The sequence below is a fragment of the Protomyctophum parallelum genome, assembly GCF_964188405.1.
Source record: "Protomyctophum parallelum genome assembly, chromosome: 13".
NCBI lineage: Eukaryota > Metazoa > Chordata > Actinopteri > Myctophiformes > Myctophidae > Protomyctophum > Protomyctophum parallelum.
In genome coordinates this window covers 32,516,359-32,540,639 of record NC_139708.1, presented here as the reverse complement: position 1 = coordinate 32,540,639, position 24,281 = coordinate 32,516,359, and the positions used below count along the sequence as shown (strand labels likewise).

The following is a 24,281-nucleotide window of genomic DNA, read 5'->3' as shown; positions in this document are numbered from 1 at the left end:
CGCCGTTTTCATTTAGATACCTCCGTCGTACGACGGTGTAACGCGCCGGAGAAATAGCCGATCTACAAGCTCACAGCGAGTGTCGTCTGCGACCACTGCGACGCATTTTGATCTTGCAGGTCAGCTTTTCTTTTCTTTTTTGGTGGCGCGCGACCCAGTCCTACGGCGAAGTAACGTCAGCCCGCCCCGGGCCCGGGGTGCGGTCCAGAGGGGGCGTGGTCCGTGTCCAAGAGGGGACCCGCCCCCCACCGGCTGTCTCGGCCAATGATCTGATGTTCCAGGCACTTTGAGCCAATGGCATTTCACCCTGGGGGCGTGGCTCCAGCGGAGGGGCGAGTGCCACTGGGCATGGGGAGGAGGGAATAAAAAGAACCCTGAACTTGAAATAGTTGAGAGGAGGGAGGATAGGGGGGGCAGAGATAAAGCTGTGTTTAATGACAGAGGTATGTGCATGCTAAGGATTTTCATGACCATATAAGCACCAGTCCATTTCAGGACGAGCTTCATCATCCATCCAGGTTATCCCATTGTGTCATGAGGGCTACCAGTCTGGTCCCTGTCTGCTTTGAAAACAAAGTTTTGATATACTAGCATATCAATGCTTACCTAATATCCAACATTATTCTAGGCTAAATATTATTACTACCACTTTGACTAAAATTGCTGTATATATGGAACATAACCTCAAATTGCACCTTCTTAAACTAAATTGTGTTGTATATATGGAACATAACCTACTGTTGAGGGTTATTCATGCCTTTAATTCATCGAGGCTTGATTATTGCAACTCATTGTACATAGGCATTGACCAGTCTGCCCTCAGACGCCTCCAGCTTGTACAGAACGCTGCCACCCGCCTCCTCACCACCACGAGGAGGCGTGAACATATTTACCCCGGTCCTCGCCACACTCCACTGGCTACCTGTTTTCAAGATTTTATTATTTGTTTCTAATGCCCTAAACGGGCTCGCTCCCCAGTATCTATCACTCCTTTTAAATCCATACACCCCAGCCAGGTCCTTGAGGTCAGCTGACCTCAACAAAGTACAGGTCTAGAGGTGGCCGAGCGTGGCCCCAAACTCTGGAACAGTCTGCCCTTGCGGATTAGGTCCGCTCGCTCTTTGGGAGCTTTCAAGTCGTCTCTTAGAATTATTTTTTTCTCCATGGCGTTTAACTCTATTTGATTCTTGATTTTAATTTTTGGTTTTGCTCTATTGTACTACAACTGTGTAATTTGTTGCTCTTTTGTGTTGTTATAACATGCTATTTTTGTCTTATTTTTCTTTTACCTGATCCTGTCCAGCACTTTGGTTGACCCATGGTCTTTGTAAATGTGCTTTATAAATAAAGTTTGATTTGATTTGATTTTACTGTGAAGCTGTTAACATAAAGTTTACCTAACTTTGCTACTGCATGGTAAACATGCACATATTACTATTTTATAAAAAAAATAATCTTTGAATGCTCTTTCTTGCACTTATTCTATATACCTTTGTTTTCTGTGGTTGTTGTGTTTTGTTGTTTGAATGTTATGCTATCTATATGCTGCTGCATTGCCTGTAAGGAAGCCAAACAAAAATAAGTTTTACTCTTATGTACCTGTACACAAGATGTAGGCTAATGCTGCATTCACATGATTACTTAAACATGTGAATACTTCAACCTTTGCATGCCTGCCCGAGCCCTTCCATATATGTTGTATATTGTATATGTATATTTTTAAGGAAGAGAAATACATATTACACTAATACTTTCCATCTTCACACGGGTGTTTTTATACTTTATTTCTAAGACAAATAAATTGGGAAGTGGATCAGTTGAGAAAAATCGTTAAGGCTAAAAGTTCCTGTTCAGTCAAGCGAGTAAGCCAAGATGACATGACCAGACAAGACATCACAACGTGGGAACCGCTACAGGTGACAGTATAATTAATGTTATTGACTCGAATACTGGCTTAGTTTCAAACGCTATCAGCTTGCTTCATTTCACACTTTTGTTCTTGTCTCAATCAAATGTAGACTCATTCATCCCTATGAAGAAATTGAAAATTTGGGGAAAGTTTTGACAATTGAAAATGTTCTCAACACTGTGTGGGTGGGAGGATGTGTGGGAGGGGGTACAGGTGTGTATATACTAGGGGTGCCCGCACTTTTTTGACTTGAGAGCTACTTTCAAAATGACCAGCGCAACAAGGTCTATACTATACCTACCCAAAAATATTATATCATTGCTGAAAATAGTTAAAAATTTTACCTGAAGGGGCTTTGGAATGGCGGCGCTAGTGTTACATAAGACAAACGCACTTGGAATGGGAAATAGAGGGCGGAAATGGAATTGGTACTGTTTTGTTTTGTCTAACTTAATAATGTAATGCATCTGACATTTGTGCACAACACTCTTGAAAACAAAGTGTTGCATTGTGGGTTTGAGCTGACAGGCCCGATTTGATGTTAATCAATGAAGTCACCTTAATTCAAGTGGCAGATGCCTTAATTTTCCTTTTTTAATTAGTATTTTAGGGCCATGTCATGCGATCTACCTGCAAAGCCTTTCTGATCTACTGAGGTAAAGGTAGATCTACGATCTACCTTTTGGGCACCCCTGACCTATCCAACCATGAAATAACAACAGAACCTAACAAACTCCAAGAAAATTGAAGTTTGCTTCAAAAATGTGTAGAAGAGAGTGGTAGGCTGCCAACCAAGTAGAGAAGGACGGGGAGACTTGGCTGTGGAGAAGCGGAAAAAGACAAGCAGGGATGAGCAAGATGATTGATGTTGAGAATGAGAGCTCTGGTCTGCCAAAGCCTACAGAGAAGAAGGTTAAACCTGTTTACCTCAAATTCTTCCCCAAGATTCAGAGTTGGTGATTGTGGTCCCAATCCAACCAGTAGAACTGAAGGCACAGGGCCAAGACACATGTCACAACCGGCATGGAGAAATTAGCACAGATAGCCGAAGATAGTAAACATTTTTAGTTTTTCAGTGTCAAATCGGTAGCACAATTCGAGACTCAAAGAAAATGTTATATAAAAAGGCCCAAGTGAATATTCACTGTCCTACCACAGTGAAAAGGAGAAACATTACTTTAGTGTTGTTTATCTTACTTCCAGCTAAAAATATTGTGAGAATAAAGGATGCCATATAGACAGTATTATTGTTCAGTAACATTTATAAGATTTTGTGATTATATGAACAACACAGAATGTACTGTAGTAATAGCGCAGAAGGTTGTCTGGGAGTTCCTGGTTAAATCCCCCCTCCTCCTTGTCCTTGAACAGGCACAGTGGATCAGTGGTTATAACTGTTGCCTCACAAGAGGAAGTTCCAGGGTTCGAACTTGACCGGTGTCTTCCTGTGTGGAGTCTGCATGTTCTCCTCATGTTCAAGTGGGTTTCCTCCAAGTGCTCCATTTTCCTGCCTCACCAAAAGACATGTTAGGGACAAGAATGAGCCATTTTTGGAAGCACTACAGAGGTGCTTGTGCAAACTGTGTGCAAATTATGCTGTGCAAATACCAATGTGCTCATATGCTATGCAATTAATCACTCAATAAATAAAGGTTACAATGGACATGTACAAAGTAAAAAGACCTCTCTGCAAATGTGTAAATGTTCATGTAAAATGTAAAAAGTCAACTGCCAGTTTATTATGTTATGTCTAACATCTGTTCACGTATAGGAAACTCACATTCTATGTTAACCATTGTCAGAAGTGTGACTTACGGTAACTCTGTGTTAGTATGAATGGAATGTGTCTGTGTTAGTTTCTGCACGTTTAGCATCTGTGCATGACATACACACATAGAGCTATGGACATTCCATGTGGATGGAAAAATCAATACATCTCACACTCTCTCACTGGGCAACATCCAAAAGGTCAATTGACAGATCAAACATTACCATGTTAGTATCCCTGATGCTGAGAGAGCAAAGTAGATTATCTTTATAGTCATTGAAAATAGAGAACGAGAGACAGGGAGAGAGAAAAAGATAACATTTGAGTGTTACTGTTATTCAGTATGCTATCAATCCCCTTAGGCTTAGAGCAATGACACAGGAAACAACAGAAGTGAACTGGGTACACAATGCAACCATGGGTTAAAAACAGGGCACCGCTCTGAATTACCAAATATGGACACTCCTGACCTCACTTTCTCTCTCCCTCCCAGCTTCCCTCGCTCTCTCACTATGACCCAGTCTGCCTTTCTCTTTTTTTCTCTTCAGTCGGTTGTAATAGCAGCAGGGTGTGTCTGTAATTCAGGGTGTGCAAAGTCATTATATCATCTGCTCAGAAAGAAAGGCCTCCATTCAGTCACACCGTGTTAACATGCTGGTATGTTAACGCATTCACCGGTTTTAATTTGCCTTTGTGAATTCATGTGTGGGCCTTCATATTGCAGCCAACCTATCTCTCTGTATTAGTGTGTGTGTGTGTGTGTGTGTGTGTGTGTGTGTGTGTGTGTGTGTGTGTGTGTGTGTGTGTGTGTGTGTGTGTGTGTGTGTGTGTGTGTGTGTGTGTGTGTGTGTGTGCTCGCTCGCTTGCTCGTACAGAACACACACAGTACATACACTCATGCACAAATATGTAGGTATTTGTCAGCTCTGATGGTAAACATGTTATTTTGCTTGCTTCCATTAGATCCACTGACAGTCCAACTCTGCTATCGTCTGAAAGGAATAAAACACACACGCACACACTTGACTGTGAGCCCAGTGACTATAAAAACACGCTGTAGTGTGTCAGCAACCAACCCCTACATTTCTTGTTCGACATCATTCAGCAACAATGTCCAAGACCCCCTGTCAGGACTATTTACGCAACTCCCTTCCATTTAACCATATGAACCCTTATGTCCCTATTCTGAGGCAAACATTTGTCTCTATGAACTTACAACATATCGTAAACGTTGTAAGCTGTAGATAAGCTATTTTTGGTAGAGAGACTTGGTGTAGAAGGAAAAAAAAGGGGGTCTACTATAGACCCCTGGGGGACTCCGGTCAATGAAGTATGGGGTTTAACAGGCAGACTCTTGATATGACAGTTAATTCCTAATTTGACATTGAAAATTGACTCAGATGGAACTGCACACTTTAAGGGTTAATGCTTACACTACACTTACATTAATCAACGCTGAGAATTTTGCTGTCTTGGAATCTATTTTGTCCTTAAATGGCAGGTCCACAACCACACAGAATAATTAGCAGCAGCTCCAGAATGCCAGATATGCAATAATGAGAGAATAGCTGAGCTCGTGAGCACCGTATTCTCCCTTCCTTATACCCTGCTTGCAGCCTTGCTTCCCTTTCCTCTCTCTCTCCCTCACTCCCTCCTCTCCTTTCCTTAGTAATCAGTGCACAGGAAGGACTGATAAGACGTATGTTGACTCACAAGAAGCAGGAATGTGGAATAAAAGTAACAGACAGAATACAGCCCCTCTCCCCATGGGGTTCTGTCTTATTTGTCTGTCTGTCCACTAATCACAATTCCACATTTGATTCCATTATTTGACCTTGATTTCTAAGTCATCAGCATAATATTATGATATACTGAACGGCGCACGAGACAGCATGGGGTACAATAATATGGCATGATGTAGAGATCCAAAGAGACTGCTGTGTCTACACCAGGTTAGTATTTGTCTGGAACAAAGTGGAGACCTAACACAAGGGCGGTGTGTTTAAAATATAAATACAACTATGTATTTACTATAAACACAGAATACTCTAGGGCTGTGCCAGAAGTGGATGTCATCTAAAAACTTAACCTCACTCTATCTCTCAGTGACACACACAGGCACCAACATACAAGCAGACATGCACGCACAGATGTGAGTGCTCACTCACACAGACACACAGGACGATGGCATTTTGGCCCCATGATACAGGCAAGGCCACTCAAACAAACACACAGTAAACATTAAACAGTTATAGAGTCCAAGTCGTGGATGAAAAAGAGAGAGAGAGAGAAAGAGAGAGTCAGCAAAGGAATTCTCTCAGCTCTCTCCCTCTCTGCCCGTTTGTTCAAGCAGCCACTGGCTTCCCCTGTCTTTTTTTTGCCTTATATGGTAACAAGAGTGGTTGAGTGAGAGAGAGAGACAGCGGGAGCGAGGATGGAGGTGTGGTCTATTGTTTTTGGCGGAAGAGGTGTAGAGTTACAGCGCTGCCTCATGAACCTTTCCCTGCCTGTTGCCGTCATCCCGTCATTCACCTCATACCTCTGACTGAGTCACACAGGGAGAGAGATGAATACACACTCTCTCACACACAAAGAATAGTAAGGGGGTTAGAGCTATGACATCAGGCTTGATGTCTAGACACCGGTCACTCAGTGAGGAGATAATAGAAGGACAAAGTGTCTGAGAAAGAGAGATGAAAAGGGAAATAAAGAGGAGGAGAAAGGATCTTAAAAAAAATATTACAAAAAGGTACTTCCTTTGAAATTTCACCCATTTGAACTATGCATCCAATGTGCCTTAAAAGGAATGTCTTTCATCTAGCACACAATAAGTCTGCAGGATTACATAGCGGTATGTAAGCTACTGGCTGGCAGCACCCAACTCCTCCTCTGCTTTTACTCACACCTGATTATGTAATGCCAGTGGAATTCCCTGCTTATTGCAAATGTGCTGGACCCCTGCCTTTGCCGGCTACTGGAGCAACTATCCAGCATGTGTGTGTGTGTGTGTGTGTGTCTGTGTGTGACTGTGCGTGTGTGTGTGTGTGTGTGTGTGTGTGTGTGCGGCTGTGCGCGCACACACATGCGTGTATGTACGTACCCCGGGGGAATTTTTCATTTGGCGATGAGCTAATCAGAGCCAGGGTTGCTGAAACTGTAGCTGGAACATGTCTAACATTGCACTTAATAAGCAGTCTAGAAGCCCTTTGCCATGATGGTGTCGGCTGTGGGTTCTGTAATAACATGATGTGATTCAGGAAGGCAGACGGGGCTGGAACCTTCCTCCTGCCGGTTGAAATCATGAGAGAAGAATGGATGATGGGAGTGATGACTGAGAAGTAGCAGGTTATAGAGTGCAGGTGGTTTATCTCCTGTCCTAATCCCATTCAGTGTACTAATTGGAAAAGAGGAACACTTTGTCACAGAAAGAGTTAACACATTTAAATCTTTATCTAGGAAATCTCTTCCTAGATACTTACAAACAGTACAACTATGCATTACATTCGAGGTCAGAACCAAGCATTTTGGTGGTTGAGTGCCTTGCTCAAGGGCACTTTAACAGAGCTGGTGGTCTCTGCAGATTTATCAGCATGTATCAGTATTATCAACCAGTCACTAGTTGGAATACACCCTCCTGTCAGTACCGGGGTTCATGACCAGCAATGTTCTACATCAGGGTCTTTTTTCGTTTTTTGAGCTATAGCGAATGAAAATAAAAGCCTGGGTACCAAGGCTAGGGGGTGCGTGACATGAAAAGGGTAATGGCGGTTTTACGGTATTAACACAAACGCAAAATTTGGTTTAAAACACTGTTGTAAGGAGATGTATAGAGCAGCTGCAGGACTCTGCAGCGACATTTTGTGATTATTTGCCAGAATTATATTTAAAAAATGATCATCGAACAAATACAATGAGACTGAGCCTGAGGGTGGTGCATCAGCTAGATCAGGAGGTAACAGGGGGTGCACGGCCAAAAATGTTTGGGGACCACCGACCACTGTTCTACATCAAGGGCAACCTGCTACCACCTTAACCACTTTCAGCCCAGAGTCCCTATTTAGTGCAGTTTATAGATGAAGTATATAGTATATATAGTAGTACAGTATATAGATGAAGTATATAGTATATATAGTAGTACAGTATATAGATGAAGAACGCTTGTAGTGCTGCTATTTTCACTATCCGTTTAAATCTATGTAGGGCTTATATAATGGCTCATCCACCAATTCCCAGTAGCACATATTCTGTGCCAAAGAAAGCCATCATCTCTTATCTTTCAGGATGAGGATATTGTATTGGTGCAGAGTACTAAATACTGGATGCCTGTGATGCTGGTGCAACAAAAGTAGTCAGTTCAAGATTTAGGGTAAAGTGTAATCTATGGGGGTGTGACCCAGTAGCTCACCGGATAGGGTGTCGACCAGATAACCACAAACCCCGGGTTTAATGTTGTCCCCCATCTCTGCCCTCAATTTACTGTCCTAAGTAAGGCAAACTGTTATTTATGAATGCCAGAACATCTGAAATCCATTGGCAGAGGTCTTGAGTGATTGACAGTTGACACCAAGTGAGGACAAATGCGTCATGTTGCTAATTGCTTCCCAGGCCACTCAAATGCACTGTGGACCAGTGGAGGCTTGATGTTTGGAACCGAACCCTCGCCAGTGTGGTACGTCAGAGCGAGTAAGTTGAGGTTGATGACAGAAGAGACTGGTATTAACATCTGGAGTCTGGACTGCTGACGTGATAAGACATGCGCTGCAGTGCAATAAGCAGGTGGTTTATTTAACCCCTTGACCTAAAGCAGGTGAAGTTGTCAAGAGTGTGAGTGTGCGATGGTTTATCTATCTGTGCCCCAGAGAGACGGGTGCTAGGCTAGGTTTCCTTATATCAGGAACTTTGACAAATGAGAGGGAGGTACTAGACACACGCTGGAGGGGATGTTTGCTCAGGTGTGCTAGACAGAGAGATGGACCTAGAGATGAGAGGGAGGGAGAGACTGTGAGCCATATAGTTGATTTGAGGGTACAAGGGTGGGAGGTAATTAGGTGGGAGGCGTTAAGTGGTGGGTGCCGTGTGGGCGAGCTTCACCTCCCCCCTTCCACTCCGCCAGTTTGATGAGAGGGTTGGTGAACGGGTGAGTAACGTTCATGTTCAAACAGAGAACAGCATGGGAACATCATGACAAACAGATTGAGTCATTTCCAGTGTTCAGTAATGTGTTTGACATAGAATTGACATAGCTCCTGCCAGAACATTTTAAATAAAATCATGAATCCATCTTTCAGTAAGATAATTTTCATGTGCTCTTAAAAGCCCGACACTAAACAAACATTGCACCCGTGCATTCCACTATGGGCAGATGCCGGCTTCAGTACCAGAATAGCAGAGAGGGGGAAATACTTAAATACTAGGTTCATTGCATCATTGTCATTAGACTAGAGGCAATTAACACAGTGGTTAGGATAAAGTTACACATATCGTCTTTACACACATATAAGCTATATGCTTGCCACAGACCAAACTCCCAAGTATAGAACATATTTTAACTCCTTTATTTATTACTTCACTTGGTCATATTACATAGTTTATTATTTGAATAAAATCTATGTCAAACTCCATAACCCTATTTCTGATTGCCACCTAACTCACATTTCACAGTCAGATCCTGAAACACAGATGTAGATAGAAGCTCATGCACACCACACACACACACACACACACACACACACACACACACACAAGACTGTGACTGACACATTCCTCTCACATTTTTAGGCATAATGGTGTAAAAATGACTGTGCGCCTTACAATTCTAGAGAAAGCGCACCCTCTTGTGGACAACAGCAGGAACTGCAATATGGCAACATCATAAAGCTTTCCTAAACATCAGCTTTCCTGTTAATTCTCCCCCAACTCCATACTATTACTAATCATGTATCCCTCATATTACATCATATAAAGTACAGTACAGTGGTGTTGTTGCCCACCCTAAAGAATCTATCATAGCAAACTGTAATTCACCGACTCAGCCGCTCTCGCAAGTGTGGAGCCATTACATTACAGATGATGGAAGGGATCAAAATGTTGCCAGGTGGAAGCAACACCTGAACAAAAAGGGGAATGAAGTCCCACAAAGGCACACACCCATCACTAGACTACAGATAAATAGAGAAGAGGAGAAGTAGAATAGAGAAGGAGCGATAGAAAGGTCAGAATGAAAGAGGAACGGTACAGATCAGAAATCAGTGAGTTCAGGGATGGGTGAGAGCGTTGTGCACCTGCAGGGATTGACAGGGCCGGTTAATTGGGCTGTTTATTTCAAGAGGATTGGTGCTGCAGGCCAGACTTGGCGTCAAAATGGAGGTCTGAAATATTCATTGTCCAATGAGATTGCCCACAAACGAGTCCAGTTGGTCATCATCTTTGAGCCCCACAAACTGGTCGATGACGTCACCTCCTCGCATGGCGATTACTGTGGGAACTGCAGACACCTGGAGAGAGAGGCAGGAGTCAGAAACTCCCCCTTGCAGTCATAACTGCAAACTCCCTCCCCATTTTCCTTTTCAGACTCCCCCCCCCCATTTGTATTCCTTCTTGTCACCCTTCTTTGGACATATGATAAACTATGCAGATACATTTTGAGGGGTGCTAGCCCCTCCCAAGTCTGGCTTTCAGACGAATGATACTAGATTGCTAGGAGACCGATACAACCGGAAATGAACTGGAAGTGAAAATTTCACCTGCCATTCGCCTCCACGTTATCAGATTTAAGAAAATACATTTATCTCAGATTATTTTCCCAGATTTCATTTTTGGTCAAAACAAGCTATATATTCAACGGCCCAGAATGGCTCGTACACACTGCACGATATCTGCTCCGATTATGCTGTCTGGGACCATTTTTGGCGCTCGCCGACACAAGATCGGGCTTTGATCGCAGAGGTTTTGCTCTCTGTGTGTGAAAGGCTCTGCGAGAAGATATAGCGCCGATAAAAGCCCTCACCGACGCCTTCCTGACCGTTTCTGAATACCTAGCAGGTTTGATATTTGGCTCTCTCGCCAACTGGACATCATACAGTATGAAATGGGTTGCGCCCGCCCCCCGAGAAGTGCTGTATTACAGCCAATGAGAGCCCAGGACAGCTGTGCTCACTGACACTGTCTGTCGACTGCATCGATAGATGATCAGATGATAATATATATAATATAACCTTTTATTCCTTGGGTAAATCCCTGTGTCGTAGGCCTACATATTGGTATAGCCCAATGCTGTTAAATAGTCTATAAAACCAACGCATTTCACTTGAATAATGTTGATAAAACCACATTGGAATAAACAGTGCAGAGCAAACCTTTGGACCTTGTGCGTGCACATATGGAGAGTGTTATTTAATGAAAATCAAGATTTAACGTCTTGTCTCGCTATAGCGCACGTAGGCTATACGCTATCACAAACATTTAACCCTGTGTAGCCTGGCTATTCCTGTGTGTATGTATCGGGTCTGGATCGCATCTTGGTGAACTCTTGCAGTGTGTGATGCCTAGCCGGCTATCAATCGTTTATTGTGAAAGCCACAGCCACACAGATATAATGACAGTCGCTTAAAAAAAAAAAAAGACTCCTGTAGTGTGAAATACATAACGATCTGATGACTCGCTGACAACTTTAAAACTCCTACAAGTTAACTAAAGAAGCGATGATTGTGTTTACAAAATGTCTTTTCTGGGTGAAAAAATAAATTTAAATAAAATTTCTGCATAAAATCAAAAACCTGATGAGGAAAAGAAAAATCTGGAATGGAACTCATTAACTTACTTGAAACTTCCAGGTTTTAGAACTACAAACTGTCCAGGTTTTAGGACTACAAATGGTAACATTCAATTAGTCAACAAATTCTTACCCCATATTCGATAGCCAAGTCTGTGTGATCATCTATGTCAACTTTTGCCATGGCGATGCGGCCTTTCTGTTTTGCAACAGCCTTCTCTAACCTCGGCCCAAGGATCTTACAGGGACCACACCACCTATCAAAACATCAATAGTACATTACTCCAAGTTAGCAATGAGAATTTAGTGTTAAATGCTAGGCAATTATTATTTATTATTATTTATCATAAAACCTATATATATATATATATATATATATATATATATAAGACATTATTAAGAACGAGAGCTCTGCTCAAACGATTTATTGATTGATAGACACTGTGATAGAGATATCATGAATCAATATCATCTCTCTTCCATCAATATAGCCAATAGAATAGATGTCAACAAGACTTGCATAATGCAGAAGTAATCTGATGTGTCGTCAGCAGTTCGGAGCAGATATGCCGTTCTTCAGCTCTCATTCTTAAATACTAAATGCTCAGAATATTTCCAGCTTGTTGGAAATATTTGCAATATATTGCAATTTCTATTTATTAATTAAAAGTATTTTGTTGAAACTACGACTGATGGAAACTACCAATGGTTCCAGCAGGGTATATACCCGTCAACTTCTGCAGGCATTGAGAATTTGTTTTGGGTCAATAGAGGTCATCTAAAGCTATATATATACTGTGTGTGTGTGTGTGTGTGTGTGTGTGTGTGTGTCACCGTCTCTAGAGCAATATATCCTCAGTCATGAGCCCTTCTGTACAACCTCAACGGTCACACAGTGTCGTTAAATTGCAATAATACCCACTAGTGCTTCATTGTTGAGTTAGTTGGCGTGCCGTACATACCAAGAGGAAAATTAGCAAGAGGCCAACTTTGCTTTACTTCCCGTATGTGCGTGAGATGGGCGGTAACATTATTAGGAGACGGGAAGAATGTTGGAGTCTATTCATTTCCAATGGGAGAATGAACGTGAACACAGCATCTGAGGGGGGAGGTCGGGAGAAGCAAACCACGCCTACTATATTTAGGAGACCATTTGTAGGCTTTGTGTACCATTTCGCCAGGTGGGGGGTTTTCCTGCATAAATCTGTGCTATTGAACAACCTTTACGTCTGTGATTGTTGGTTAAAAAAATTGCAAAACTCCATCACGTCTCCCCCCTCTCATGCAAGTATAAATTCACAACACCAACTTTGATGAGGCAGTATTGCTTTGTTTTCAAAATATTAAGGTTTTCTTCATTTCCTGATAAATGTATATTTTTTCATTTTCTGAAAAATTAACATTTTGGAGTACTTCCCAACAGCAGTTTTATATCAGAGCATACATAATTCATTACCAATGCAAATCAATTGGTTTCCGCTCAGTCCTTCATACAGCTGCTCCCTGAGAGATACTCACTGGGCGTGGAAGTCGATTAAGATGGGTAGATCACTGTTGATGACCCGATCTGTGAAATCCTCGTTGTCTTGGATGTTGAAGGAGACCTCCCGACGGAAGGTGTGGGGGAGGGAGCGAGGTAGCGAGCCTGAGGGAGACAGGAAATTGACACTGGGTGCAGCCGACTGCAGCGACGTGGAGAAGGACAGCTTTGAGTTTGTAGAGGACAGGAAGACTGGGAGACAGCGGACATCATTCACAGTGAAGGTCCAAACTCTACGGACAAGCAGCCTGTGAGCCATCTGAAGAGGAAGGTGGGATAGGAGAACAAAAACAAGAAAAAATAAGAATAGAGCATGTTTTGGTTCTTTATTCAGCTGTGGTTTCAGAAGAGTTCCAAGTTTGCATGATGATTAAAATGATATTGAACATTGTTATCATGTCATTATAGGCGAAAATTGTCAAAAATGTACTCATGTGTCACAAGACAATGTGATGCATTGTGAGCTTGTAGATCAGCTGACATGACTACTACTGGTGGAAAAAGATTATAATCTTTTTTTTATTTGAATGCCTTTTGTTGCTTGCTCTTATGAATGTTCCAGTTATTGTGTATTGGTTGGATATGAGGAAAGGCTTACAGAGCAACAGCTGACAAAATAAGACGAATAATCAAGATTCCTGGTGATATAACGGACCTACTGTTAATTACAGGTAATTATTTTATATATATATATTCCTACCGCATGCTCATATCTATTACTTGTAATAGATTGTGAATAACTTAGTGTTTTTTTACTTGACTCTGTCTCGGACCAATGGACTCCCCCAGAGTTCACTCGAGTCACTACATGACTACAATACAAAGAAATCATTTTATTATATCCATATTATGAGGAGTCCATTAACATTACGAGCTGTCTTATTGTCTTTCTTGTTATGTACCGGAGCACATCCGACGCACATCTCTTCTCTCTCATAGCTTGGCATTGGCCAATTCTATTGTTATAATTAAAAGTTCTCTATACTAACTATAGAGAAGTCTATTTAAATGTGGTGTATCAGTGATGATTGAATTCTCTATGAAACGAAAAAGCACAAATAAAGTGTTGGCAAGCAGAGAATTACGCACGCAGTGCAGAGCGCATGGCATTTTCATTTCACTGCATTATATTGCTTTTAAAATTATCTCCACAACGTGCAAGCTTTCGAGGTGTTTTTTTATATTGTGTGTTGAAGCCTGTGGTTGTTTATTATTATGCTTGATATTTCAAATAAATATTTGAATGAATCAAAAATGTTGTAATACTACATCTGTACATATCAAATAAGAAAAATATCTGGTCTTGACTCGGTCTCGCCTCCCATCGGTCTCAACTCGGACTCGACCCCCTCCCAGACTCGGTCTTGACTCAGATCCCCTTGGTCTTTACTTTGACTCACTTTAGGTGGACTCGACTATAACACTAGAATAACTACTATATGCCCTTATTGTGACAGAATGCACATTAGAACTCGTAGTTTAGATTACTTTAAATGAATTGTGCAGCAGCTGGGACAAGGCCATATAGGCACTGTAATGGCAGTCTGAACAGTTATGTAAGGCAAGCCTGGTTATCACCTGTATGAAAATGGGGTGTACAATGGGTGAATGTACGACTCTTCAGTGATTAATCTAATTGAGCTTCATAACATCTTGATCTAGCATACATTCATGATTGCAATGGTAGCTAGTGTAGGAAAGTGTATAGGAAAGCTTGTTAAAACATCTATTCTGTACTACTAAACATAACATAACAACAAGTAGACCTACTTGTACTCTGACTCAAAGTCAAAACAACTTGGCTAGTCAGTGTCAAACAACTTAGCGTCAAACAACTTAGCTAGTGTAGGAAATGTAGGAAAGCTTGTTAGAACATCTGTAGCCTACTAACAAGTAGGTCGATCACTGCTCAGACGACTCAAAACAACTTTCAACTTGGCGTTTCCATCATGTCATGGGCGAACATTACAAAAAAGCAGACCCAACAATCACTGACAGCCATTTGTATTTCGCTACTATCTCTTTACAGTCTAAAATCGGGCATCATTACATGGCCTAGGAAAGATGTCGCACTTCAAACATGTCAACACCTATGGAAAATGTGTGTGATGTAATGCAACATAAAAAGTACGTTTCTTTGTAGAAGATTCACCCGCTCTATCTTCGCTGCCATGCTGTTGTTGTATTAATATTGTTCGGCAAACGTTCTTAACTTCTTACAAGTTTAAAACACACACCTGAACTTCTTTGCTGCTACCCGACTTTACAGTGTTGTTTTGAAAAATGACGTCAGATGTGTTTCGCAACCCCCTAAAGTTAGTAGGCATTTAAAGGGCTTAAATGTACTTTTAATTGTCGCGCGAGGGTGTCGCTCGATAAATTGACGTGTTTTCAACTAAAAAAACAAGTGTCGCCGCGACACACGCGACGAAAGGTAAATTAAGCTGCTTTTTCCTCGAATAACCTCCGTGTGACTTTGCCCCTTCACCTCCTTATCTTCTCCTCCTCCTCCTCCTCGTGGTGTTTTATAAACACAAATGATCAAAACGGAGCGTAGCTACGCGCAAAAGCAGTACATCGCACACATTGTGACACATAACATATGATACATGTTAAATAAAAAAACATTTACCGTGCGGTCACGGTGTGGTGTCTGTCCGCCCCCGGACCACTCACTGCATAATTACATGTAGTTTGAATCCCATTGTCCGGAGGAACAGGCGGTCTAATTAGCTTTGTGAATTAAATGCAGTTATTTAACTTACTTGAGTGTACATTCGTAGATATCGCATCTAAAAGTGGAGTTTCGTTAACCATATGGACAAATTACAAAATATATATATATCTTTACACATTTGTCAAAAATATATAGTGAAAAAAGCAGATCTACAAGCTCATTCCGTGAGCTTGTAAATCTGCTATTTAAACAAATAATATATTAAACATAAGGCAGTTATATTGTACGTCGTGTCAAATTAAGATATAGCCGTGACTTTAAAAAAAAGTGAATTGAGGGGGGCTCAGGGCTCTCTTATCATCAATTACATATCATCACATTCCGTGCTCAGTCAATCATCACATAACGTGGTAGGCCTACGTGCCATGTGCACATGAGCTGCTAGCGCCCCTCAAAAAGCAGTGACTTTTAATTTTTGTTACAGTGTAGTGGACGGTAGTTTAGAAAGAAACAAAAACGTCTGGGTTTCCGAGGCTAGCTGTTGCCTAACAACCAACTAGCAAATCACAGGGAGACCTTTTCTCCGGCCATGGGATCTATTCACTAAAAATACTTCCGCCAAAGAACTTCGTTACATCCGTTCGGCATTACAGATAAAAGGTGCCGCGCAGACTGTGTACCGGCGCCTGTGCTTATGACTACCGCCACACTGTGGCCACATTTGGAAGTGAGTAGGCTATGAATGTTGTTTTATATTGTTTTAATGCGTTTAAAGAAAAGTTCATTTATATTAATTGGTAGCCTACTAGGCTATATGATTGGGTTATTGATAATAATAATAATAATAATAACAAAACTTTATTTGTATAGCACCTTTCATGACAAATTGTGCTTTACAGAACAATGGAGAATAAAAGAAAAGCAAGGCAACGACATTAAAAAAACAAGCAGTAATGGGGACATGAATAACAAAATAAATAAAAAATAAATGATCAATTAAAAGCAATGTTGTAGAAGTGGGTCTTGAGCTGAGCTTTAAAAATGTCTACAGAGGCTGCCTGACGAAGGTACAGTGGGAGCTTGTTCCATGCCGACGGCCCGTAGAAGCAAAAAGCTGCTTCCTCGTATTTTTTAGTTGCCATTTCTTTAGGCAAAGCGAGCAGGCCAGCAGTGGAAGACCTTAGGGGGCGGTTTGGGACATATTTAGGCAGGCAGTCATGTAGGTAGGAAGATTGCACCGTTTACTCTGATGAGGGGGAATTGGTTGAATGAAAATTGTATTAACAGTTTGCAGAATGGGTACATTTACAGGGACATTTATATTCCCCAATATTTCATTTGTTTATCATTGTCTGTGTGTGGTCAGCTTAAGTTTAACCTATAGCCTAATATCATGAAAACTAAAATACTCATATCGTAATTGTAGTTATGCAGTCAGGTTCAGGGGGGAAATGAGAAATGCAGTCTTGCCATTCATTGAATAATTGATGGAGTTAAAAACATAGGGGTAGGCACTATAGGCAATATCTGGCACTTTCCACTTTTTTCCATGTCAGGGAGCACTACAGGATGAAAGAGAGTGGAAGAGAGGGTTGTGTGGGGGCCCTGGGGGGGGCGGGTGTTTGGATGTGTAGGCTACAGAGATGAACAGCCAGTGAGAAAGGTGTTGTGAAGGGGCATTGTTCAGTGTAGGCTACTGAAAACAGGGTAGTGAGCAAGCAAGCAGCGTGACTCATATCCAGTATGGTATGATACAGAGAAGAGCACAAGAGAAAGCACTGCATCTTTGTGAGTTCTCCATTTTTGGTTGATTCTATACCTCTTGTATATTTCAAATTATTTTTCTATAATTATTGTTATTATATTTTATTTGTATGTTTTTGTAAGACTGAAGAGGCATATCAGGTATTGCTGATAACACTGGTATATTTCTGGGTGGATGGATGGATGACAGACAGACGGACGGACGGACGGACGGACCGACAGTAGATAGATAGATAGATAGATAGATAGATAGATAGATAGATAGATAGATAGATAGATAGATAGATAGATAGATAGATAGATAGATAGATAGATAGATAGATAGATAGATAGATAGATAGATAGATAGATAGATAGATAGATCATTTTTCCTAGATTTACTATGATTCCACCTTTGTTTCCGAAGGTACTGTATGCATTATGGCGATGCTAGAAGGAAATGAACACCTTTATGACAATGTCATCTAATCAATCAATATCAACATTTGTTCTATTCCACCAGATCTTTGTTGACTTTGAACTATTCGTGGTACTTGTGCACACATCCTGGTCAGCACCACCACCGCGTGAACAGCAGAATGTCCTCCCCATTGTCCAGACTGGGACAACATTGAAGAATTTTCCACCAACATCATAGAACAAGGTGTTAAGATGGACAACGATGCTCGGAGGAAAGTCGGACAGTCCAGAACCTCCATCAACCTGCGACCCCCACCGCTGTTCCGCAGCATCGGACTGAAGGGCCTTTCAGACAGTCTGCCCCCCCACCGTCGCCTCCGCTCAATGTTCCACAGGCAGACGGCAGTGCTACCCACATGCATGTACCCATCCACAGCTCTGGCCACCACGCACACCTGTGAGGACATATTGGCAACAAGCAGCATCTGTGGTACCCAGCCATGGCCTCAGGCCCGCAGCGATGTGGTCTCAGAACACCGTCGCGACAGCACAGCCTTAAAATCACTGCAAACTCAACCCGAGGTAGACTACGATTCACATGAGCGTGAGGTGTCGAAGACAGGGGCTCTTACAAGCATGTCATCTTTAATAGCAACTGGAACACAGAGCAGACAGCAACAAAGACTACTCTCTCTCCCTCCCTCTCTGCCTTCAAGGATCCTTGATGAAAACAGGAGGAGATTGGTGAAAGTGGTGTCTCCACTTCATACAGCAGAGGATGCCAGGGTAAACTCTTTGGCTGTCGAGGAGAAGCAACAGGAAAGGAGGAGGAGGAGAAGGCGAAGAACTGTAGGCGCTGATACATTATCCCTAATTTCTGAGAGCCACAGAGACGATGACACTCTCTGTGAATGGCTGCAGAGTCTGGACATGGCAGAGAGAGAGAAGGACCCCATGTCTCCAAACAAGCGCAACCAACAGCAGCTATTTGCGTCCAGCGGCGGCCGACCGGCAGGCCACAGAGAGGGTTATTCAGACACAGCAGCCAACCACAGGAGAGACAGACGCCCCCATTTCCTACCTCCTATCTGTCAGTCTGGCTCCCTTCTCTGTGTGCCCCTCCTGCTGCCTGAAAACTCCCCACCACCCTCACCCTGCACCTCCCCGAACACACCCTTCCGACCCCTGCCTGTACCACTCCTCGGTCCTCTCCCTTTGAGGAGGAAGTGAGATAATGAGGTAGACGAGGACATGGAGTCTCCATAGGTCTGTTGACCCTCAGGTCTCTAGTCCGTGGCTACATACTGGTCAGCATTTTAGATTCAGGTCTTGTTATGTGGAGAATATTCCCCCAAACATCCCAGAGTTTGTAGTGTTGAATAATGTCTCAGAACCTGAACAAGCAATGTGGACATAAACCATTATATAGCCTAGGTCCCCAACTTTTTGAGGGGCGCTATGTCCAGCCCTGAGGGTCTGTGCAAACATGAACATTATCCTAACACAAACATTAAATCCCATAATGAATGGCCAAACATTAAATGCCATTGACAATGAATGGCCAGCTTTGAGTGTTTGTGTAAATACAAACATTGCATAAACACAAACATTGAAGACGACGGTGAGGATGCAAATTCTAATTGGCCGGAATGAGATGATATTATGATGTATAATGATAAAGGCTCATTCATAGTCTGGATTTTCGGTGGTGAGGTGACCACCGGAGCTGAAATAACGTTGAGCGGTGGTGAGTAAAAACAGAGAGAAGTGCTGGGGTGGGTGGTTTGCTCTTCACCGCGGCTGGTGACGTCATGTTGTAGTTCGGTGGACACCTCACCACCGTAAATCCATACTATGAATGAGCCTTAAGAGCGCCTCTCACTTCACAGGGTGTGATTTTTTTCTCTCTATACAAATCTTCTTGGTTCCTGATGTCCTTATTTCCCCAGCAGAGGGCACTCTCCCTTGAGGCGAGTGGAGGTGAGAGGGGGTAGCCTAGTTGTTTATGAGGTTGTGGCGGTTGGGGTCTGAACAGAGCCATGCACTGTGTCCCTGCTAAGGTGGGGATCTGCGTGTCAGGCCAAGAACACACGCGCCTTAGTCCTGGTCAGTGCTCGCTTCGCGCAGCCCCCTCCTGCACATGTTTACCCTCAAATGCAGCCCAAAACTGTTTGTGAGTGAGACTCACTTTTTTTTAAAGTCAGCCTGAACCTCCCCCCACCACCCCTGTTCCCACCAAATAAACATTGCACCGGAAATTGCAGGGATATCTGGGATTTTTGAGGGGTCCCAACGGGCGAGGGGGCGAGGGATGGAACAAGGCCGCTCTCTGTGACACCTCTGAGGTGAGGGGAGGGGTGAGGAGAGAGAGCGAGGCTGAGGCAGAGAGAGAAAGAGAGAGATACCTGGAGGGGAGGGTGTGACCTAGCCCTGGGTGGCTGGTAGGATGGGCAGCATCAGTTAAGATATAGCACCGTTGACAAGGAGGTGACCCAGATTCCTTTGACCTGGACCAGTCAGAGGCTGAGGTGGGCACTAAGCCTGCCTCGTCAGTCATGACCTGACCCCTTGTAAAGGACGAGGGGAAATGACACTCTCTGACGCAGGTCTCCCCGGGAATTGCGTCGTGTCACACATAACGCCTTGTGAGGATTGCCGTATCGGAAAGGGGGAGTATTTTCTAGTCCCCTGCAGAGGGGAAACTTCTTTTACAGCTTCACCCAGAGTGAAGTGGGTGAGTCAGCTGGGACGAACCATCTATCTTCCAATTCCTAGACAGCCTCTCTATTCAATCAGCTACACCGTATTGGTGGATCACCTTATTCACCTGGGCAGGTTTTCTTTCTCTCTTGCAACACCTTTCTTCCCCCACTTCACTTGTGTCCTGTCTCCTGAATCCACCAGAACACTATGGCCACCTTTAGGGAATTAATGAGACAGAGGGTTTCATAACTGGCCCTGACAGACAAAGCAAATTAATGGCAGGGCTTGTGTTCTTCTGCACACACAGGGGAGAAAGACCATCCTTCCCATGTGTGTAACATTTTGTCCCAGCTTGTCTTTTACGTGGTAATAACAGTCTGGGGACATAGTAAAACGCAGAGTTTAAAATACCTGCTGTCTGGTAGTATATGCCAGGTGGCAGGACAGGTGGGGCACTGCCAAGAGTTTGATTGCAGTGGATGCACTCGCAGATGACCTTGGCTTGTACTTATTCCAATTGGTTTGAAACCTTATCCTTACAGCTGCCTCTCTGTCTCCTCATTTGTACTCTCGCTGGTCTATCATCTACTGCTGAATTTATACTTCATCGTATGAGGGAGTTGCATGCCGAAAATTGCAGATCTCCAAGCTCACAGTGTGTCGCATCACAGAATGTTGTGAGCTGGTAGATTGGCTATTTGCAGACAAGCTTCTCTGAAGTATGAATCACGTTGTATTTATGTTGTGACTCCTCACTTGTTTGAGCGAAGTGCTGGCCTGTAATTATGCAGCATTTGCAACGTCTCTGTTCTATATGTTTGCCATATCTTGATTATAGTCAGTTAGCTGAAACACATAAACTTATATACTACTATATCTATTTTGAAAACAAGCTTTGCCGGAATTAAAACTGGCTGACAGAATAACTGACTGTTTCATCTGTAATGAAAGGTTTTTGGGGGTGTCATCAAATGACTCCCAAGTTATGCAGGGTCTTGAAATACACAGCTGGAGGACAGCTTTGCACGCATGGGCACTGGGGCAGCAATACACACAGGCACATGCCTGAGTGTGGGAGTGTGAATTTCTGTGCATGAAAAATTGCATTTTGTAACAGCATCAGTACCAGTGTGCATGGTGAGCACAGGCATACAGTATATTTGGCCCCAGACACATGTGTTATCCTGTACACGTGTGCATGGGCCCTTGAGAGAGACATGGATGTGCATGCGACGCACATGTGTGTGTGAGTGTGTGTGTGTGTGTGTGTGCGTGCATGCCTGCGTGCACTCTATAGTGTTTGTGGAGTCAACAGTACAGTTCCTGTTCTTGGTTTAAAAATAACTTTGGAACTTAAATTCTCACTCTACTCTCTACCCCATTTGCTTTCTCGCTCTCTCTTCCTCTCTACGTCTACTCTCTCTGTTTGTTTCTCTCTTCCGCTCTCTACTATCTTTATCCCTCTCTAATCTCTCTGTCTCTCTCCTATCTGTCTCTCTGTACTGTCTCCATCTCTCTCTCTCTCTCTCTCTCTCTCAATCTCTCTCCCACTCTCGTTGCTTGTTTTTCTTTCCCCTTTTCTTATGCTTTGGAACAGGTTGTACTCTCTCTGTGTCTTTCTCTCTATTCCATTTACCCTGCCGCTGTGTGTGTGTGTGTGTGTGTGTGTGTGTGTGCATGCGTGCACGTGTGTGCATGCGTGTGCGTGCATGCATGCATGCATGCGTGCGTGCGTGTGTGTGTGTGTGTGTGTGTGTGTGTGTGTGTGTGCAGCCTTTACAATGGTGTGTGCTGCCTTTACAATGGCGTGTGCACCTGTGTGCAGGTGGGGTGAGGTCTCTCATCTCCCTTAAACAAACACACCACGCCTGTGCCTTTCTCTCCTCTCTCTCTCAGTCCCTGCATGTACAAACACACCCATTCTCACATACTGTACGCACTGAGCTCCCATTACAGTAAACCACCTCTTGTCTTCTTGACTCATCCTGTTTTACTCGGTGTGGAAACTCAAGCAACATGCCTCATTGCAAACCTCTCCTCTATTTCCCTCTCCTACTATCTTGTGAGTCTCCTCCCCTGTCCTCTCCTCTTTTTGTATGTTATTTCTGAGCGGTGCCTCTGCTCCATTACGCAGCTATGTGTGTCCGTATCCCGTATGTATGTCCGTATGTACAGTATGTATGTATGTCCGAGCACGAAAAGCTGACCACCCTTGGCTCTACCTGTGCTGCCCCAGTTTCTCTCTTTCTCTCTCTCTCTCTCTCTCTCTCTCTCTCTCTCTCTCTCTCTCTCTCTCTCTCTCTTTCCCCTCTCACCTATATTACTTTTATTTCCCACAGACTTGTTTTTCGAGGGTATAATTTTTGGTATATTTTTCATCTGCCACTGCCCACCTTTTTCTCACTCCTCTCCTCTCTCCTCCCTCTCCCTGCCATGCCTCATTTGCTTGTTGATCGGAATTTTTGAAAAAAGCATGCACGCACGCGCACACACACACACACATACACACACACACACACACACACACACACACACACACACACACACACACTGACCCTTCAGTCGTTATGAGCCGATGTGCGGCGTTAATTCAGAATGGAAAGGTCACGACAGAAGTCATGCTGCCTCTGTCCATGCCAATGAATTCCTCTATGTTGGTGCACGCGTGTGTGCATGTGTGCACGGGCGTCCGTGTTGTCATGCACGTACGTGTGTATACTGCATGCGCCCATGTGGAAATGCATGTATCCATGTGTGTGTGCGTGCGTGTGTGTGCTACATGCTCCCATACATACAGTGCGTTGTGTATTGGAAAGTCTGTGTTTGTTTATTATGTCTGGAATGGAAGCGGCTTGGACCAAAGTGGAAAGGACACGGTCTCTGATGAGTCACTGGAACTTCATTATCCATGAAACAACACACTGAACACAGTGTAGTGGGACAGCATGTGTGTATGTAATACTATATGTATGCACTGTATGTCCATGTAAGGATGTGTGTGTGTGTGTGTGTGTGTGTGTGTGTGTGTGTGTGTGTGTGTGTGTGTGTGTGTGTGTGTGTGTGTGTGTGACAAGCACGCACACATGAGTGTTTACATAGGCCAGTTACATCATGTCCGTTTACTGTCAGAGAAAGATAGATTGTGTGGGAGAGGATGAAGGTTCACTGTATACAGAATTTTGCTTTTTGTGTAGGCCTCTGTGATGGGGTTTGTGCGAGTGTGTGTGTGTGTGTGTGTGTGTGTGTGCGCGCGCCCGCGCGTGCACGCGCGTGCACGCGTGCGTGCGTGCCTGGATATGTGTGCAGGCGTCCGGTGTGGTGAGGTGTTTGTGTATACAGATATAGCCTACTGTAGCCTATAAGCCTACACAAGTACACATGCATACAAGTGGTTGCTTGCATGTCTGTGTGTAGGCCTATGTGTGCATATTTTTGTGTGTGTGTCTGCATGTGTGTGTGTGCGTGTGTGTGTGTGTGTGTGTGTGTGTATGTGTATGTGGGGGGGGGGCATGCGTACCCATGTATCATCATAAACAGGCAGTGTGCATGCATGTTCCCACACATAGATTACACGAGCATCCAAGGGTGATTTGAGAGGTGATTGAGGGGGAGTCGTGTAAACATGGTGTGCGTGTGTGTGTGTGCGTGTGTGCATGCGTGCGTGCGTGAGTGTGCCGTGCGTGAGTGTGTGTATTTTGGTAGGGGTTAGCATGCTCCTCGTTAGCACAAATCACTGCACGCACCCCACCT

The 24,281-nt window shown here is 43.5% G+C and overlaps 1 protein-coding gene across 2 annotated transcripts; it reads right to left on the bottom strand.

Annotated features, from left to right (window-relative positions):
• Nucleotides 1-9,209: 9,209 nt before the first annotated feature.
• Nucleotides 9,210-15,682, bottom strand: LOC310869091 (thioredoxin, mitochondrial-like). Of its 2 annotated transcripts, none has more exons than XM_083779681.1 (4): nt 15,621-15,682; nt 12,967-13,247; nt 11,582-11,705; nt 9,210-10,171 (listed from the first exon to the last, which is right to left on the bottom strand). In XM_083779681.1, exons 2-4 carry the CDS (start codon nt 13,245-13,247, stop codon nt 10,055-10,057), a joined length of 522 nt encoding a protein of 173 aa, XP_083635807.1. In that variant the 5' UTR covers nt 15,621-15,682; the 3' UTR covers nt 9,210-10,054. The 2 variants fall into 2 exon arrangements, with proteins under 2 accessions (XP_083635807.1, XP_083635806.1); XM_083779680.1 differs by lacking the exon at nt 15,621-15,682 and adding an exon at nt 15,226-15,330.
• Between the last annotated feature and the right edge of the window lie 8,599 nt (nt 15,683-24,281).